At 46.6% G+C, this 16,605-nt stretch overlaps 1 protein-coding gene across 2 annotated transcripts; it reads right to left on the bottom strand.

Annotated features, from left to right (window-relative positions):
- Window positions 1–940: 940 nt before the first annotated feature.
- Window positions 941–15,055, bottom strand: LOC115091777 (gastrula zinc finger protein XlCGF52.1-like). 2 transcript variants are annotated; one of them, XM_029601983.1, is made up of 3 exons: window positions 15,003–15,055; window positions 4,788–4,895; window positions 941–2,680 (listed from the first exon to the last, which is right to left on the bottom strand). In XM_029601983.1, exons 1-3 carry the CDS (start codon window positions 15,034–15,036, stop codon window positions 1,395–1,397), a joined length of 1,428 nt encoding a protein of 475 aa, XP_029457843.1. In that variant the 5' UTR covers window positions 15,037–15,055; the 3' UTR covers window positions 941–1,394. The 2 variants fall into 2 exon arrangements, with proteins under 2 accessions (XP_029457843.1, XP_029457844.1); XM_029601984.1 differs by lacking the exon at window positions 4,788–4,895 and having other exon boundaries at window positions 15,003–15,037.
- Window positions 15,056–16,605: the final 1,550 nt, after the last annotated feature.

The following is a 16,605-nucleotide window of genomic DNA, read 5'->3' as shown; positions in this document are numbered from 1 at the left end:
CCATTTAAAAATACAGTCTAACTTGTTTATTCACGGCCTTACCGACTATTAAAAACACAAACACACACACACACTAAATAATATTCCCAAATAGTTAACTCTGCCCCAATACTTTTGAAAAAGACAATGTCCCAAGCAAAATTTACTGATTCCTTTCAGCCACCAGCAAGGTGATTCTCTCCTCTCAGTGCTCCCACTCAGCGCATAGTTAAGCTCTGGAATTCATTGCCAGAGGATGTGGTTACAGTGGTTAGTGTAACTGGGTTTAAAAAAGGTTTGGATAAGTTCCTAGAGGAAAAATCCATAAACTGCTATTAATTAATAAGCAATAGCAGCTTGCAATTTATTTATTGTCTGGGTACTTGCCAGATACTTCTGACTTGAATTGACCACTGTTGGAAACAGGATACTGGGCTTGACTGACCCTTGGTCTGACCCAGTATAGCATATGTTATGTTCCCCCTCTTCTTCTCCTCTCCTCCTCATCTCTGAGATCTCCTCTTTCTACTTATGCTTGAGATCTTTTTTCCTGAATCAATACAAAATTATACACAAGCAAGGTTGGAAAATAACTTCAATTTTATAATACAAAAGATGAAAATGTCTTCCAATTTGCTTCAGAATTTTCTTATTTTTTCCACAGAATCTAACCCTGAACTGCCACAGGAAACTGTGGGGCTGTTCCTTAGACCTTCTCCCTGTTGCCTGACTTCTATCTTCCGCAATGGTGCTCACAATATTGAACAGAACCAGTCCCAATACTGATCCATGTGGCATTCCACTTAACACAGCTCTCTCTTCAAAGTAGGTTCCTTTTACCATTATATGCTGTCTCCTATCGGTCAATTAGTTTGTAATCCATGCTGTCACTTGGTGCTCACTACCAAGCTTCTCATTTTATTCACAGGCCTTCTATACGGGACCGTATCAAAAGCTTTGCTGAAATCCAAAGTAGATCACATCGAGCACTCTTCCTTGATCCAATTCTCTGGTCACCCAATCAAAAAATCAGATTTGTCTAACAGAACCTTCCCCTGGTGAATCCATGCTGCCTTGGGTCCAACAAGCTACCTGATCATAGATAGTTCACTTCCTTTCCTTCAGCAGAGGCTCCATTAATTGTCCCATCATCGAAGTGAGGCTAACTGGCCTGTAGTTCCCAGCCTCCTCTCTTTTCCCAATCTTGTGAAATGGGACCACCAACACTCTTCTCCAGTCTTGTGGCACCACTCCTGTTTCCAGGGATCTTTGAAGAGATCCTTCAGTGGACCCGCCAGCACATCTCTGAGTTCCTTCAGTATCCTGGGAAGTACCCCATGGCCTTGTCTACTTTCAGTTTGCCTTGCTCTTCCCACACATTCTGTTCCGTAAATGGATTTTTGACTACCCCATGCTCATCTACACTCAGTGCATGAAAATGGTTTCTCCCCATTGTGAATTTTCTGATGGAGTTGGAGGGCTGTCTTCCAGAGGAAACTTTTACTACACTCAGTGCATTTAAATTGGCTCTCCCTTGTGTGGATTTTCTGGTGTTTTGTGAGGTTTGTCTTCTGATTAAACCTTTTATTACACTCACTGCATGAAAATGGTCTCTCTCCTGTGTGGATTTTCTGGTGATTAAAAAGGTCTGTCTTCTGTCTGAAGCTTTTACCACATTCCGTACATGTAAATGCTCTCTCCCCAGTGTGGATTTTCTGATGGTTTATGAGGGTTGATTGCTGAATGAAGCTTTTACCACACTGTATACAAGAAAAAGGTCTCTCTCCTGTGTGGATTTTCTGGTGGTTTTGGAGGTCTCTCTTCCACTTAAATGTTTTATTACACTCAGTGCATTTAAATGGTCTCTCCCCTGTGTGGATTTTCTGGTGGTTTATGAGAATTATCTTCTGATTAAAGCTTTTACTACACTCACTGCATGAAAATGGTTTCTCTCCAGTGTGGATTTTCTGATGATTTGTGAGGTGTGTCTTCCTATTGAAGCTTTTACTACATTCACTGCATGAAAATGGTCTCTCCCCTGTGTGGATTTTCAGGTGGTTTATGAGAATTATCTTCTGATTAAATCTTTTACTACATTCACTGCATGAAAAAGGTCTTTCCCCTGTGTGGATTTTCTGGTGATTTGTGAAGCCTGATTTTGTAAAGAAGCTTTTATCACATTCAGTACATGGAAATGGTCTCTCTCCTGAATGGATTTTATAATGTTGAACAATAATTCCTTTCTTACTGAAACCATTCGTGTATTTAGAAAGTGAAAAAACATCCTCTCCAGTGTGTGTTTTCTCATGTTGCTGTAGTTCTCCCTTCAGACTGAAGGTTTTCCCATATTCTGTAGATGTAGACGGTCTCTCCTCAGTGCGTGGTCTCTGTTGTGATTCCAGAGTTACAGGATCCCTGAGGTGAATCTCACATGCATCACAGGCACATCTTTGTTCTGTTCTCTGATTTCTCTGCTCTTCCTTTCCATGTGTGATATTACAGGCACTTTGCTTACACACATTACAATTTGTGACCGAGTATTCTGTTTTTTGCTTCTTCTCTGAGATGCAATTTTTTCCCCAGTCAGCACATGAAGAAACGTCTTCTCTTTGTTGTACTGAGAGGCTTTTCTTTGATTTCAGATTCTCTGTGAGCTCCCGGTGATGTCTCTCTGGATTACTGTTTCTGGGATCCTCATTTCCTACATAAAAAGAAAACACAAAGTCATCATCCTGTTTGCTGGAGACGCTCCAGAGAAGTGAAGGGCTCTGATATAAGGGGAGGTCAGGGTGAGCAGGGAAGAAAGGATTTTCAATTAATGATGGAGAGAATTCCCCACTGGGAGATTCCTGACTCCAGCACAGAACCTCTGATCCTGGGACATGACCTAAAACAGTGACCAGGAGAGGCAGCTAAAGCACTTCCTGTTCCTGTACAGAGTAAAATAGTAACACAGGGAGCTTTATACTGAGTATGCCAAACTGTTAATTATGCACTCAAGAGACATGGGGGGGGGGGGCCTCCAATCTTCTATGTTCTGAGAGAATTCCCTGCAGTTTTCAGGTGTTCTTAGGGCTTTGGGGACTGGGTTTGGAAACGGACCTCCTATGTGACTGGGTCATGAGATGAAGGCTCAAAGGTAATATGTGGAAATACTTCTGACCTGAGAGGGTGAGGGATGCCAGAAGAACCGACCAGCAGAGGTGGCGGAAATCAAACTACAACAGACTTGAAGCAGGCGTGGAACAGAGACAGTGGGTGGGTTTTCTCCTTGGCTCCCTAAAAAGTCATGGGATAGGAGGCGATGTCCTTTCGTGGATTACAAACTGGTTAAAAGACAGGAAACAGAGAGTAGGACTAAATGGTCAATTTTCTCAGTGGAAAAGGGTAAACAGTGGAGTGCCTCAGGGATCTGTACTTGGACCGGTGCTTTTCAATATATATATCAATGATCTGGAAAGGAATACGATGAGTGACGTTATCAAATTTGCAGATGATACAAAATTATTCAGAGTAGTTAAATCACAAGCAGACTGTGATACATTACAGGAGGACCTTGCAAGACTGGAAGATTGGGCATCCAAATGGCAGATGAAATTTAATGTGGACAAGTGCAAGGTGTTGCATATAGGGAAAAATAACCCTAGCTGTAGTTACACGATGTTAGGTTCCATATTAGGAGCTACCACCCAAGAAAGAGATCTAGGCGTCATAGTAGATAATACATTGAAATCGTCAGCTCAGTGTGCTGCAGCAGTCAAAAAAGCAAATAAAATGTTAGGAATTATTAGGAAGGGAATGGTTAATAAAACGGAAAATGTCATAATGCCTCTATATCGCTCCATGGTGAGACCACACCTTGAATACTGTGTACAATTCTGGTCGCCGTATCTCAAAAAAGATATAGTTGCAATGGAGAAAGTACAGAGAAGGGCAACCAAAATGATAAAGGGGATGGAACAGCTCCCCTATGAGGAAAGGCTGAAGAGGTTAGGGCTGTTCAGCTTGGAGAAGAGACGGCTGAGGGGGGATATCATAGAGGTCTTTAAGATCATGAGAGGTCTTGAACGAGTAGATGTGACTCGGTTATTTACACTTTCGAATAATAGAAGGACTAGGGGGCATTCCATGAAGTTAGCAAGTAGCACATTTAAGACTAATCGGAGAAAATTCTTTTTCACTCAACGCACAATAAATCTCTGGAATTTGTTGCCAGAGGATGTGGTTAGTGCAGTTAGTGTAGCTGGGTTCAAAAAAGGTTTGGATAAGTTCTTGGAAGAGAAGTCCATTAACTGCTATTAATCAAGTTTACTTAGGGAATAGTCACTGCTATTAATTGCATCAGTAGCATGGGATCTTCTAGGTGTTTGGGTAATTGCCAGGTTCTTGTGGCCTGGTTTGGCCTCTGTTGGAAACAGGATGCTGGGCTTGATGGACCCTTGGTCTGACCCAGCATGGCAATTTCTTATGTTCTTATGTTCTTATGTTCATAAACAGAGCCATTCTGGTTTTATCTCACTGCACCACAAAAAGCAGGCAGGCACAGGCAGAAGAACACCAAGCACACAGTAATGTGGATCCAGTAGGTAAACTAATAGAAGGCAGTGGGAAGAGAAGACATGGAGCAGGAGGTGAAGGGAATGAGAAAAGACATTGCTGTTAAACTCAAAGGGAGAGAAGAAAGCCAACTTGAACAGATTGCTAGAAAGCTCCCAAGAAGAGGAGGCAAGGTCAGCCCATAGGAAATACTGGCAAGCTTGAAGTACATATTCAGATATAAATCAGGAGGAGGTGGCCCAAGGACTCACCTGAGCAGCTGCCTTTAACACTTCCCTCTGATCCCGGCTCCTCCCTGATGTACGGCTCTTCCCCTTGCTCAATGTGGGATATAATATCCGGGGTGACAGTCAGAGAGCCTGTTCCAGGGAGGAGATAAGTGCATTATTATCCTGGGTGTGATTAGCACAAACTCAGAATTTAGAAATGTCTGCAGTATAGAAGACGCTGACAAGGAGGTTACTGTCCATGTAAGTTTGCTGGTGTGAAGTTCTCTGGAAAAGGACTGTGATTATAATCGGTGTTTTAAGCACGCTGTTGTGCTGTGGTATTTATACTGCAGTGCATGAAGTGGAATTCGGGTGGGGCCAAAAACTTTTGGATAGTGATCGATTTAAGGAAGATATTTAGAGACGCCTTAATGCGAAGATGTGAAATGTGGGAAAACTGGTGAAATCAGTGGTGCTTGGATTTAGAAGACAATATTGGAGTTCTGGAGGGATTTTGTCCGAAATTCACTTTGATGAATGTCCCCTGAAGAAGCCCATTGAGGGTGAAATGAGGGTCCTCGTCGGGAGCCATATGAGTTATACCAATCTCCTGATACTGTGTTGTCATTGTTATTACTGAACCTTACTGTGGATTTTGGGTAACTTCCATATTGTATTATGTGGCACAATTTACTGTAGAGGGGGTTTGTTCTCTTACTACATGTAATTTTATTTGTTCAGCTTGGAGAAGAGACTGCTGAGGGGGGATATGATGGAGGTCTTTAAGATCATGAGAGGTCTTGAACGAGTAGATGTGAATCGGTTATTTACACTTTCGAATAATAGAAGGACTAGGGGGCATTTAAGCACATTTAAGACTAACTGGAGAAAATTATTTTTCACTCAACGCACAATAAAGCTCTGGAATTTGTTGCCAGAGGATGTGGTTAGTGCAGTTAGTGTAGCTGGGTTCAAAAAAGGTTTGGATAAGTTTTTGGAAGAGAAGTCCATTAACGGCTATTAATCAAGTTTACTTAGGGAATGGCCACTGCTATTAATTGCATCAGTATTCACTAGTCACTAACCAATGTGGCTCTTATGATCTGCTCAAGACAACTAGCATGGCATCCGATTTAAGCATTAAGAAAAGAAGAACGTGAACAGCTAATCTACAGAAAGGCGCGGCTTCATCGCCCCGCCCGGGAAACGCCCACCAGCATCGACGGCGGGCGCGGCATAAGCGCCCCGCCCGAGGAACGCCTATCAACACCTAATGAGTTAGAAGCAGTGCGAGCGGACGTGGTACGCACAGGTTTACTACCAGGTCCGCCTTACACAAGGAGGAAATTAGCTGCTGATTTGCTGTAGTTCTCCATCAGGTCCTCTTAAGTCGTTTACATAAAACTATGCAAAACCCTCGAAATCAACACCAGTTAATCACGGTTACAAGTCAACACACTACATAACATGTTGCTAAGATGTTCATTTTCTCAGTAGTATTACTATAAGGGCTCAGCATCATATATGAGAGTTTGAACAGAATTTAAACACTTCATAGTACACACCTGAGATAGCCTCGTTCTGGCCAGAGAGGGCGGTGGATTTTCCAGGCAGGCATATAAGAACAGCTAGAATAAAGCAGACGCCCAGGCAAACACAGAAGGCGTCGCACGAGAGACAGCAGAAACTTTTGACAAGTAAGTTTTTCAAGATAAGGTGGGTAAAAATCGGAAAGTAATGAACAAATATGACACAAAGTTTTGATGTTCAATTAAATACTTTTATATATTGAAGGACTTTAGAATGCTGTGAACCCCACATAGGACACGGCACACTCTCCCGCAGTCCCTGAAGCAGGCACCCGTGCTGAAACATGGCCCGTGTCGGACGAGCAGCTCCGTACCCATGAGAAATCAACACAGGCGATGCCCTTGATAAGTATGACGAATGATTAGCAGGGGTACGGAAAAGCAGCAGGGGAGAAGGGATTTTAAGAAAAAAACACACGAAAGAGCACTTAAAAAATAATTTTTTGACCTTAATAAAAAGAATAATAGACGGAGGTAAAAGAAAGGATAACTGCAAATCGGTTATCCTCATCAAATACCTCCGTACAAGATTACCACCGCACAAGGATTCCCTTGTACGCTCGAGTTGGTGAATTAATTGCATCAGTAGCATGGGATAGACTTAGTTTTTGGGTACTTGCCAGGTTCTTATGGCCTGGATTGGCCACTGTTGGAAACAGGATGCTGAGCTTGATGGACCCTTGGTCTGAACCAGCATGGCATGTTCTTATGGATAATGAAACACGTATTAATGCGTGTGTATGAGTGTATTATGGTATGAGTGGTTGGGAATGTGTGAGCGTCGATTGGACAGGTATGATTATACTTTAATTATTAAGACTGTGGGATAGCTTGTTGTTGAAAACACCTTATGTTGGGGATATGGAGAAGATCTTTAAAAAGATAGTTTGTATAAGAATGTTAATAAAAGATTATTAGGTGATTGTGGAAATAAATGTTATTTTAACACATATGTACCTCTGATCATTTTGATGATGTTAATGTGATATATTCAGAGGGTCTGCCCTCACTCATTTTGGTAGACAGGGGAATCCTGCAGGTGTGGACTGGTCTGCCCCGTCTGGGCTTTTCGTCCATGCCGAATTAGCTTAAACTTTGTACAACATATCTTCCATCTACCCGGGCTGCCACTCCACATCCTCTCAGACCGAGGAGTCCAATATTGGAAAGGCCTGCACAGGAAGTTTGGGATTACTTCTGGATTTCACTTCTGCTTATCACCCCCAAAGTAGTGGACAAACCGAATGGGTGAATCAAGGCCTTTCTGCACGCCTACGTGAACCAGCAACAAGATAACGGAGGCTTCCTTCTTCCATGGGCTGAGTTTGCCATTAACAATCACGTGAATACTTCCAAAGATCATCACCCTTATACATCGTCTTTGAACGCCACCTCCGTTGCCTAGACTGGTTCCTATCTCTGACAATTGTCCAGCAGCAATTAACCTAATGGGGCAAGAGCTCCCGAAAATGTGGCAAAGAACCCACTTTCTGCTGGATTAAGCAACAGAAGGTTCTAAAGAAGAAGCTGATTGAAAACGTCGTCCAGCACCTTAGCTCCACCACAGAAGTCTAGTCTGGCCTACTGTCAAGAACCTGAGACTTAAGATGCCTTCCATGGACTGTATTTTAGATAAACGTCCTTACAGCGGGCAGAAACACTTTCTGAAGCAGTAAGGATCATTTCCTACGATAACAGTGCGACCACTTTTTCTGGGGGGCTCCACGGCTATTTTAGAGTCAAGCTGACGGCCTTTCTCGCGTTTTTTTGAGCAGGATTCCCCCTCGTATCTCGCTGCTTTCTTATAACAAAAGACTCCAGAGGAGACGGACATGATATTTCTCAGGAAGAAAATATAAACTTCCCTTTTCTCACAAGCATTTGCAGGCGCTGGCAGACTCTTGTCCCCAGGATACTGCTACTTTCCACCTGTTCCTAAGAGTTATACTTTTATTAAATGGGTCTTCTCTAAATTTATGTTTTCTTTACCGTATGTCTTGATTTGTGCTGCAATTTTTATTTATTTTTATTTAAAAAGTATTTATATACCGTTTTTTAAAAAAGAAATTTTATCAAAAACGGTTCACAGATTTAAAACCAAAAATAAAATAATCAAAATAAAATGGAATTTTTAAACTTTACATAAAAATTGGTAATAACTAGACAGAATGCTAGTATATAAGGTTATTAAAAATATAAAAAGTTTGGAACCATGGGCTTATTGTTTTGGGGGAAAAGGGGGAAAAAGGGGGGGGAAGGGGAACGGGAGGAGGAAGGGGAAGTGGGAGAAATAGAGCGTAAAAATTATATGAGATAAAGGGAAGAAGGGAGAAGGGTATGATAGTTGGAAACGTGTGAATGAGCAGGTATGTTGTAGTTATGTGTAGTATAAATGGGATTGTAATGGGTGTAACTATGTTTAAGAGGGTAATTTCGGTATTGATGATTAAGTTTAATTAGAAGACGTGTTGAATGCAAGTTGAAAAAGATATGTTTTGAGAGATTTTTTGAAATGTGCAGGGTTGGATATCGAGCGAAGATGGTTTGGTAAAGTGTTCCAAAGTGTTGGACCGGCTATTGAAAAGGCTCTTTTTCTTATATGTTTTTTTCTTATATGTTTATCTGGATATTTTATTTTTTAACCTTGTAATTTGTAAGCATCTTTTCAAAAAAGAAATTAAAACAAAAACTGGAAGTTCAGGGTAACCACAAACAATCTCTAAAGTAAAGATGTGAGGGTAAAGCCTGATATCAGGTAGGATGTTTGCTATTGCATCCCTCACTGTAACCCCCTTATACAGCCCCGTGTGACATCCATTCTACCCTCACTGTAACCCCTGACACAGCCCCGTGTGACATCCATTCTACCCTCACTATAACCCCTGACACAGCCCCGTGTGACATCCATTCTACCCTCACTGTAACCCCTGACACAGCCCCGTGTGACATCCATTCTACCCTCACTATAACCCCTGACACAGCCCCGTGTGACATCCATTCTACCCTCACTATAACCCCCTGACACAGCCCCGTGTGACATCCATTCTACCCTCACTATAACCCCTGACACAGCCCCGTGTGACATCCATTCTACCCTCACTGTAACCCCTGACACAGCCCCGTGTGACATCCATTCTACCCTCACTGTAACCCCTGACACAGCCCCGTGTGACATCCATTCTACCCTCACTATAACCCCTGACACAGCCCCGTGTGACATCCATTCTACCCTCACTATAACCCCCTGACACAGCCCCGTGTGACATCCATTCTACCCTCACTATAACCCCTGACACAGCCCCGTGTGACATCCATTCTACCCTCACTGTAACCCCTGACACAGCCCCGTGTGACATCCATTCTACCCTCACTATAACCCCTGACACAGCCCCGTGTGACATCCATTCTACCCTCACTATAACCCCTGACACAGCCCCGTGTGACATCCATTCTACCCTCACTATAACCCCTGACACAGCCCCGTGTGACATCCATTCTACCCTCACTATAACCCCTGACACAGCCCCGAGTGACATCCATTCTACCCTCACTGTAACCCCTGACACAGCCCCGTGTGACATCCATTCTACCCTCACTAAACCCCTGACACAGCCCCGTGTGACATCCATTCTACCCTCACTATAACCCCTGACACAGCCCCGTGTGACATCCATTCTACCCTCACTGTAACCCCCTGACACAGCCCCGTGTGACATCCATTCTCCCCTCACTGTAACCCCCTGACACAGCCCCGTGTGACATCCATTCTACCCTCACTATAACCCCTGACACAGCCCCGTGTGACATCCATTCTACCCTCACTATAACCCCTGACACAGCCCCGTGTGACATCCATTCTACCCTCACTGTAACCCCTGACACAGCCCCGTGTGACATCCATTCTACCCTCACTGTAACCCCTGACACAGCCCCGTGTGACATCCATTCTACCCTCACTATAACCCCTGACACAGCCCCGTGTGACATCCATTCTACCCTCACTATAACCCCTGACACAGCCCCGTGTGACATCCATTCTACCCTCACTATAACCCCTGAGACAGCCCCGTGTGACATCCATTCTACCTCACTATAACCCCCTGACACAGCCCCATGTGACATCCATTCTACCCTCACTATAACCCCTGACACAGCCCCGTGTGACATCCATTCTACCCTCACTATAACCCCTGACACAGCCCCTTGTGACATCCATTCTACCCTCACTATAACCCCTGACACAGCCCCGTGTGACATCCATTCTACCCTCACTATAACCCCCTGACACAGCCCCATGTGACATCCATTCTACCCTCACTATAACCCCCTGACACAGCCCCGTGTGACATCCATTCTACCCTCACTATAACCCCTGACACAGCCCCGTGTGACATCCATTCTACCCTCACTATAACCCCTGACACAGCCCCGTGTGACATCCATTCTACCCTCACTATAACCCCTGACACAGCCCCGTGTGACATCCATTCTACCCTCTCTATAACCCCCTGACACAGCCCCGTGTGACATCCATTCTACCCTCACTGTAACCCCTGACACAGCCCCGTGTGACATCCATTCTACCCTCACTGTAACACATGACACAGCCCCGTGTGACATCCATTCTACCCTCACTATAACCCCTGACACAGCCCCGTGTGACATCCATTCTACCCTCACTATAACCCCTGACACAGCCCCATGTGACATCCATTCTACCCTGACTGTAACCCCTGACACAGCCCCATGTGACATCCATTCTACCCTCACTATAACCCCCTGACACAGCCCCATGTGACATCCATTCTACCCTCACTATAACCCCTGACACAGCCCCATGTGACATCCATTCTACCCTCACTATAACCCCTGACACAGCCCCGTGTGACATCCATTCTACCCTCACTATAACCCCCTGACACAGCCCCGTGTGACATCCATTCTACCCTGACTGTAACCCCTGACACAGCCCCATGTGACATCCATTCTACCCTCACTGTAACCCCTGACACAGCCCCATGTGACATCCATTCTACCCTCACTATAACCCCCTGACACAGCCCCGTGTGACATCCATTCTACCCTCACTATAACCCCTGACACAGCCCCGTGTGACATCCATTCTACCCTCACTATAACCCCCGACACAGCCCCGTGTGACATCCATTCTACCCTCACTGTAACCCCTGACACAGCCCCGTGTGACATCCATTCTACCCTCACTATAACCCCTGACACAGCCCCGTGTGACATCCATTCTACCCTCACTATAACCCCTGACACAGCCCCATGTGACATCCATTCTACCCTGACTGTAACCCCTGACACAGCCCCGTGTGACATCCATTCTACCCTCACTATAACCCCCTGACACAGCCCCGTGTGACATCCATTCTACCCTGACTGTAACCCCTGACACAGCCCCGTGTGACATCCATTCTACCCTCACTATAACCCCTGACACAGCCCCGTGTGACATCCATTCTACCCTCACTATAACCCCTGACACAGCCCCGTGTGACATCCATTCTACCCTCACTATAACCCCTGACACAGCCCCGTGTGACATCCATTCTACCCTCACTATAACCCCTGACACAGCCCCGTGTGACATCCATTCTACCCTCACTATAACCCCTGACACAGCCCCCGTGTGACATCCATTCTACCGTCACTATAACCCCTGACACAGCCCCGTGTGACATCCATTCTACCCTCACTATAACCCCTGACACAGCCCCGTGTGACATCCATTCTACCCTCACTGTAACCCCTGACACAGCCCCGTGTGACATCCATTCTACCCTCACTATAACCCCTGACACAGCCCCGTGTGACATCCATTCTACCCTCACTATAACCCCTGACACAGCCCCGTGTGACATCCATTCTACCCTCACTATAACCCCTGAGACAGCCCCGTGTGACATCCATTCTACCTCACTATAACCCCCTGACACAGCCCCATGTGACATCCATTCTACCCTCACTATAACCCCTGACACAGCCCCGTGTGACATCCATTCTACCCTCACTATAACCCCTGACACAGCCCCGTGTGACATCCATTCTACCCTCACTATAACCCCTGACACAGCCCCGTGTGACATCCATTCTACCCTCACTATAACCCCCTGACACAGCCCCGTGTGACATCCATTCTACCCTCACTATAACCCCCTGACACAGCCCCATGTGACATCCATTCTACCCTCACTATAACCCCTGACACAGCCCCGTGTGACATCCATTCTACCCTCACTATAACCCCTGACACAGCCCCGTGTGACATCCATTCTACCCTCACTATAACCCCTGACACAGCCCCGTGTGACATCCATTCTACCCTCACTATAACCCCTGACACAGCCCCGTGTGACATCCATTCTACCCTCTCTATAACCCCCTGACACAGCCCCGTGTGACATCCATTCTACCCTCACTGTAACCCCTGACACAGCCCCGTGTGACATCCATTCTACCCTCACTGTAACCCCTGACACAGCCCCGTGTGACATCCATTCTACCCTCACTATAACCCCTGACACAGCCCCGTGTGACATCCATTCTACCCTCACTATAACCCCTGACACAGCCCCATGTGACATCCATTCTACCCTGACTGTAACCCCCTGACACAGCCCCATGTGACATCCATTCTACCCTCACTATAACCCCCTGACACAGCCCCGTGTGACATCCATTCTACCCTGACTGTAACCCCTGACACAGCCCCATGTGACATCCATTCTACCCTCACTGTAACCCCTGACACAGCCCCATGTGACATCCATTCTACCCTCACTATAACCCCCTGACACAGCCCCGTGTGACATCCATTCTACCCTCACTATAACCCCCTGACACAGCCCCGTGTGACATCCATTCTACCCTCACTATAACCCCTGACACAGCCCCATGTGACATCCATTCTACCCTGACTGTAACCCCTGACACAGCCCCGTGTGACATCCATTCTACCCTCACTATAACCCCCTGACACAGCCCCGTGTGACATCCATTCTACCCTGACTGTAACCCCTGACACAGCCCCGTGTGACATCCATTCTACCCTCACTATAACCCCTGACACAGCCCCGTGTGACATCCATTCTACCCTCACTATAACCCCTGACACAGCCCCGTGTGACATCCATTCTACCCTCACTATAACCCCTGACACAGCCCCGTGTGACATCCATTCTACCCTCACTATAACCCCTGACACAGCCCCGTGTGACATCCATTCTACCCTCACTATAACCCCTGACACAGCCCCGTGTGACATCCATTCTACCCTCACTATAACCCCCTGACACAGCCCCATGTGACATCCATTCTACCCTCACTATAACCCCCTGACACAGCCCAATGTGACATCCATTCTACCCTCACTATAACCCCTGACACAGCCCCGTGTGACATCCATTCTACCCTCACTATAACCCCTGACACAGCCCCGTGTGACATCCATTCTACCCTCACTATAACCCCCTGACACAGCCCCATGTGACATCCATTCTACCCTCACTATAACCCCTGACACAGCCCCGTGTGACATCCATTCTACCCTCACTATAACCCCTGACACAGCCCCGTGTGACATCCATTCTACCCTCACTATAACCCCTGACACAGCCCCGTGTGACATCCATTCTACCCTCACTATAACCCCCTGACACAGCCCCATGTGACATCCATTCTACCCTCACTATAACCCCTGACACAGCCCCGTGTGACATCCATTCTACCCTCACTGTAACCCCGACACAGCCCCGTGTGACATCCATTCTACCCTCACTATAACCCCTGACACAGCCCCGTGTGACATCCATTCTACCCTCACTATAACCCCTGACACAGCCCCGTGTGACATCCATTCTACCCTCACTATAACCCCTGACACAGCCCCGTGTGACATCCATTCTACCCTCACTATAACCCCTGACACAGCCCCGTGTGACATCCATTCTACCCTCACTATAACCCCCTGACACAGCCCCATGTGACATCCATTCTACCCTCACTATAACCCCTGACACAGCCCCGTGTGACATCCATTCTACCCTCACTATAACCCCTGACACAGCCCCGTGTGACATCCATTCTACCCTCACTATAACCCCTGACACAGCCCCGTGTGACATCCATTCTACCCTCACTATAACCCCCTGACACAGCCCCATGTGACATCCATTCTACCCTCACTATAACCCCTGACACAGCCCCGTGTGACATCCATTCTACCCTCACTGTAACCCCGACACAGCCCCGTGTGACATCCATTCTACCCTCACTATAACCCCTGACACAGCCCCGTGTGACATCCATTCTACCCTCACTATAACCCCTGACACAGCCCCGTGTGACATCCATTCTACCCTCACTATAACCCCTGACACAGCCCCGTGTGACATCCATTCTACCCTCACTATAACCCCTGACACAGCCCCGTGTGACATCCATTCTACCCTCACTGTAACCCCTGACACAGCCCCGTGTTGCTTTTTACCCCCTGGTCATGTTGCATCTGCTGCATGGTTACAGGTGACAGGAAGCAAAGTGACCCCTGCAGCCCTTGCTCACTTTCTCACGTTTTCACCAGGTGACACCAGGAGCCCTCACACTCAGAATTCACTGCTAATAAACCTGTAAAATGATCCCTTACCCAGCGAGCTCAGGGTCTCATAATTCTCCTTCATCACCTCCTTGTACAGCTCCTTCTGCCCTTCTTCTAAACGCTGCCACTCCTCCTGGGAGAAATAGACGGCGATGTCCTCAAAGGTCACTGGCACCTGAAACACAAACCCTTCTGCATGAGGTCCATCAGGAGAGCTCCCAGCGCTGGGGCTCAGCAGAGCAGGGATTTCTTTGGTGTGTTTGTGTGGCAGTGTAAGTTAGTATTTATTGTTAGTATTAGAACTGTGCGATTACAAAGGTCACTTAGTGATGTGAAACGTTGAGAATTCTTGCAATGAGTCCCTCCCGTCCAGCCCAGGCTCTTTTTCTGTTAAACAGATATCCTCCCCCCCCCCCCCCCCCCCCCAGTGATAAGGAAAATCATGTAAAGAGGAGTCAGTTAGCAAGACTGAATCTCATAAAGTGAACCCTGATATTAGGGATTGACTAATTCTGCTTTTCTTGCTGTTCATTCACAAACAAATGCCACCTTGTATGAATTTAAAATGTTAAGACTTTAAAAAGCACCAAATAATTTGTAATCCCTTAAATTGAGAGACCTACCTACAGCGTAATCTGCTTTTAAAAGTTTATCAACTTGTTAAGTCGCAGACGGAAGTCCAGCAGCTGACAGGGAGCCCCTGTGGTGTCACTGAGGACGGGCACCAGGTCAGGGCTGGGGATTCCACAGCAGGAGCTCCGGGTTCAGTCCCATAGACCAACATCAGCCCCACTTAAATTAACCGAGTTGAGCCTGCGCCCCCCTCTGCCCTGGGTCCTCACATGGGACCTGTGTGAGGCAGCACTAATTTGTATGCACTGTTGTACTCACGTTGGGTGCACCATTTTATGCACTAACTCCTTGTCACATAATCGCAGGCACAAACGTGCGAGCAGCCGGATGCACCTCGTTACGTCGGGGCCAGAATGAGCTGAGATTTCAGTTTACAGCTCAGCACTTACAAGCTTTGCATACTACGACTGCAAACTCCACGGGAATGGTATGGCTTTCCCGTTCTGGCTGTGTAAGCGCACACTCACCTCCCGGTTAGGGGCACTAGACAAGGACATCGCGCCCACACGTGGACTCTCAGTGGCACTGTACTCTCTGTACTTGTTATTAAGCCACCGAGTGGCAAAGATACCTGGGTAATAATACCCGGTTACTGTATCTTTCTCTGAATTGTCCGCCATTCCCAATCACCTGAAAACACAATCTGCCCGGAAAGATTTTAGACGGGCATTAGAGTGGCAGGAATTGTCTGGAGAAACGTAGCATGTAAAGCCTTGAAACTATGTGCGCACCAGCTAAAGCTAAAACCCCATCCCGGGAATATTCCAGAGATGCCCATTAAATTTAGAAGATAAGAACGACCTTCCTGGATCAAAGGAATCTGCAGGTCCAGTCACCAGAAAGTGCCCCCGGAACCAGAGACAGAGCCCCATAGCTTAAATGCCCCCCTCCCCCACATGATGACAGAGGGCAGTTTCTGGTCCCCGGCTCTCTCCTTCCAGGGGCAGGGCACAGGCGCAGATCCTGGCACAGGTCTCACAGGTACTGATAACTGCCCGAGGGGGCAAAGTTTAAAGCT

Source organism: Rhinatrema bivittatum, chromosome 5, assembly GCF_901001135.1.
Source record: "Rhinatrema bivittatum chromosome 5, aRhiBiv1.1, whole genome shotgun sequence".
NCBI lineage: Eukaryota > Metazoa > Chordata > Amphibia > Gymnophiona > Rhinatrematidae > Rhinatrema > Rhinatrema bivittatum.
Note: the sequence above shows the minus strand (reverse complement) of the source record. Positions and strands in the feature narration are given on the sequence as shown.

What these genes read in the sequence shown, in the direction of transcription:
- LOC115091777 (XM_029601983.1), bottom strand. Translation starts at nt 15,036, where the DNA reads ATGAAGGAGAATTATGAGACCCTGAGCTCGCTGG. An exon ending in TGAGACCCTGAGCTCGCTGG is followed by an intron (nt 4,896 to 15,002) that starts GTAAGGGATCAT and finishes TCCCTGGAACAG; the next exon opens with GCTCTCTGACTGTCACCCCG. An exon ending in TGTTAAAGGCAGCTGCTCAG is followed by an intron (nt 2,681 to 4,787) that starts GTGAGTCCTTGG and finishes CTTTTTATGTAG; the next exon opens with GAAATGAGGATCCCAGAAAC.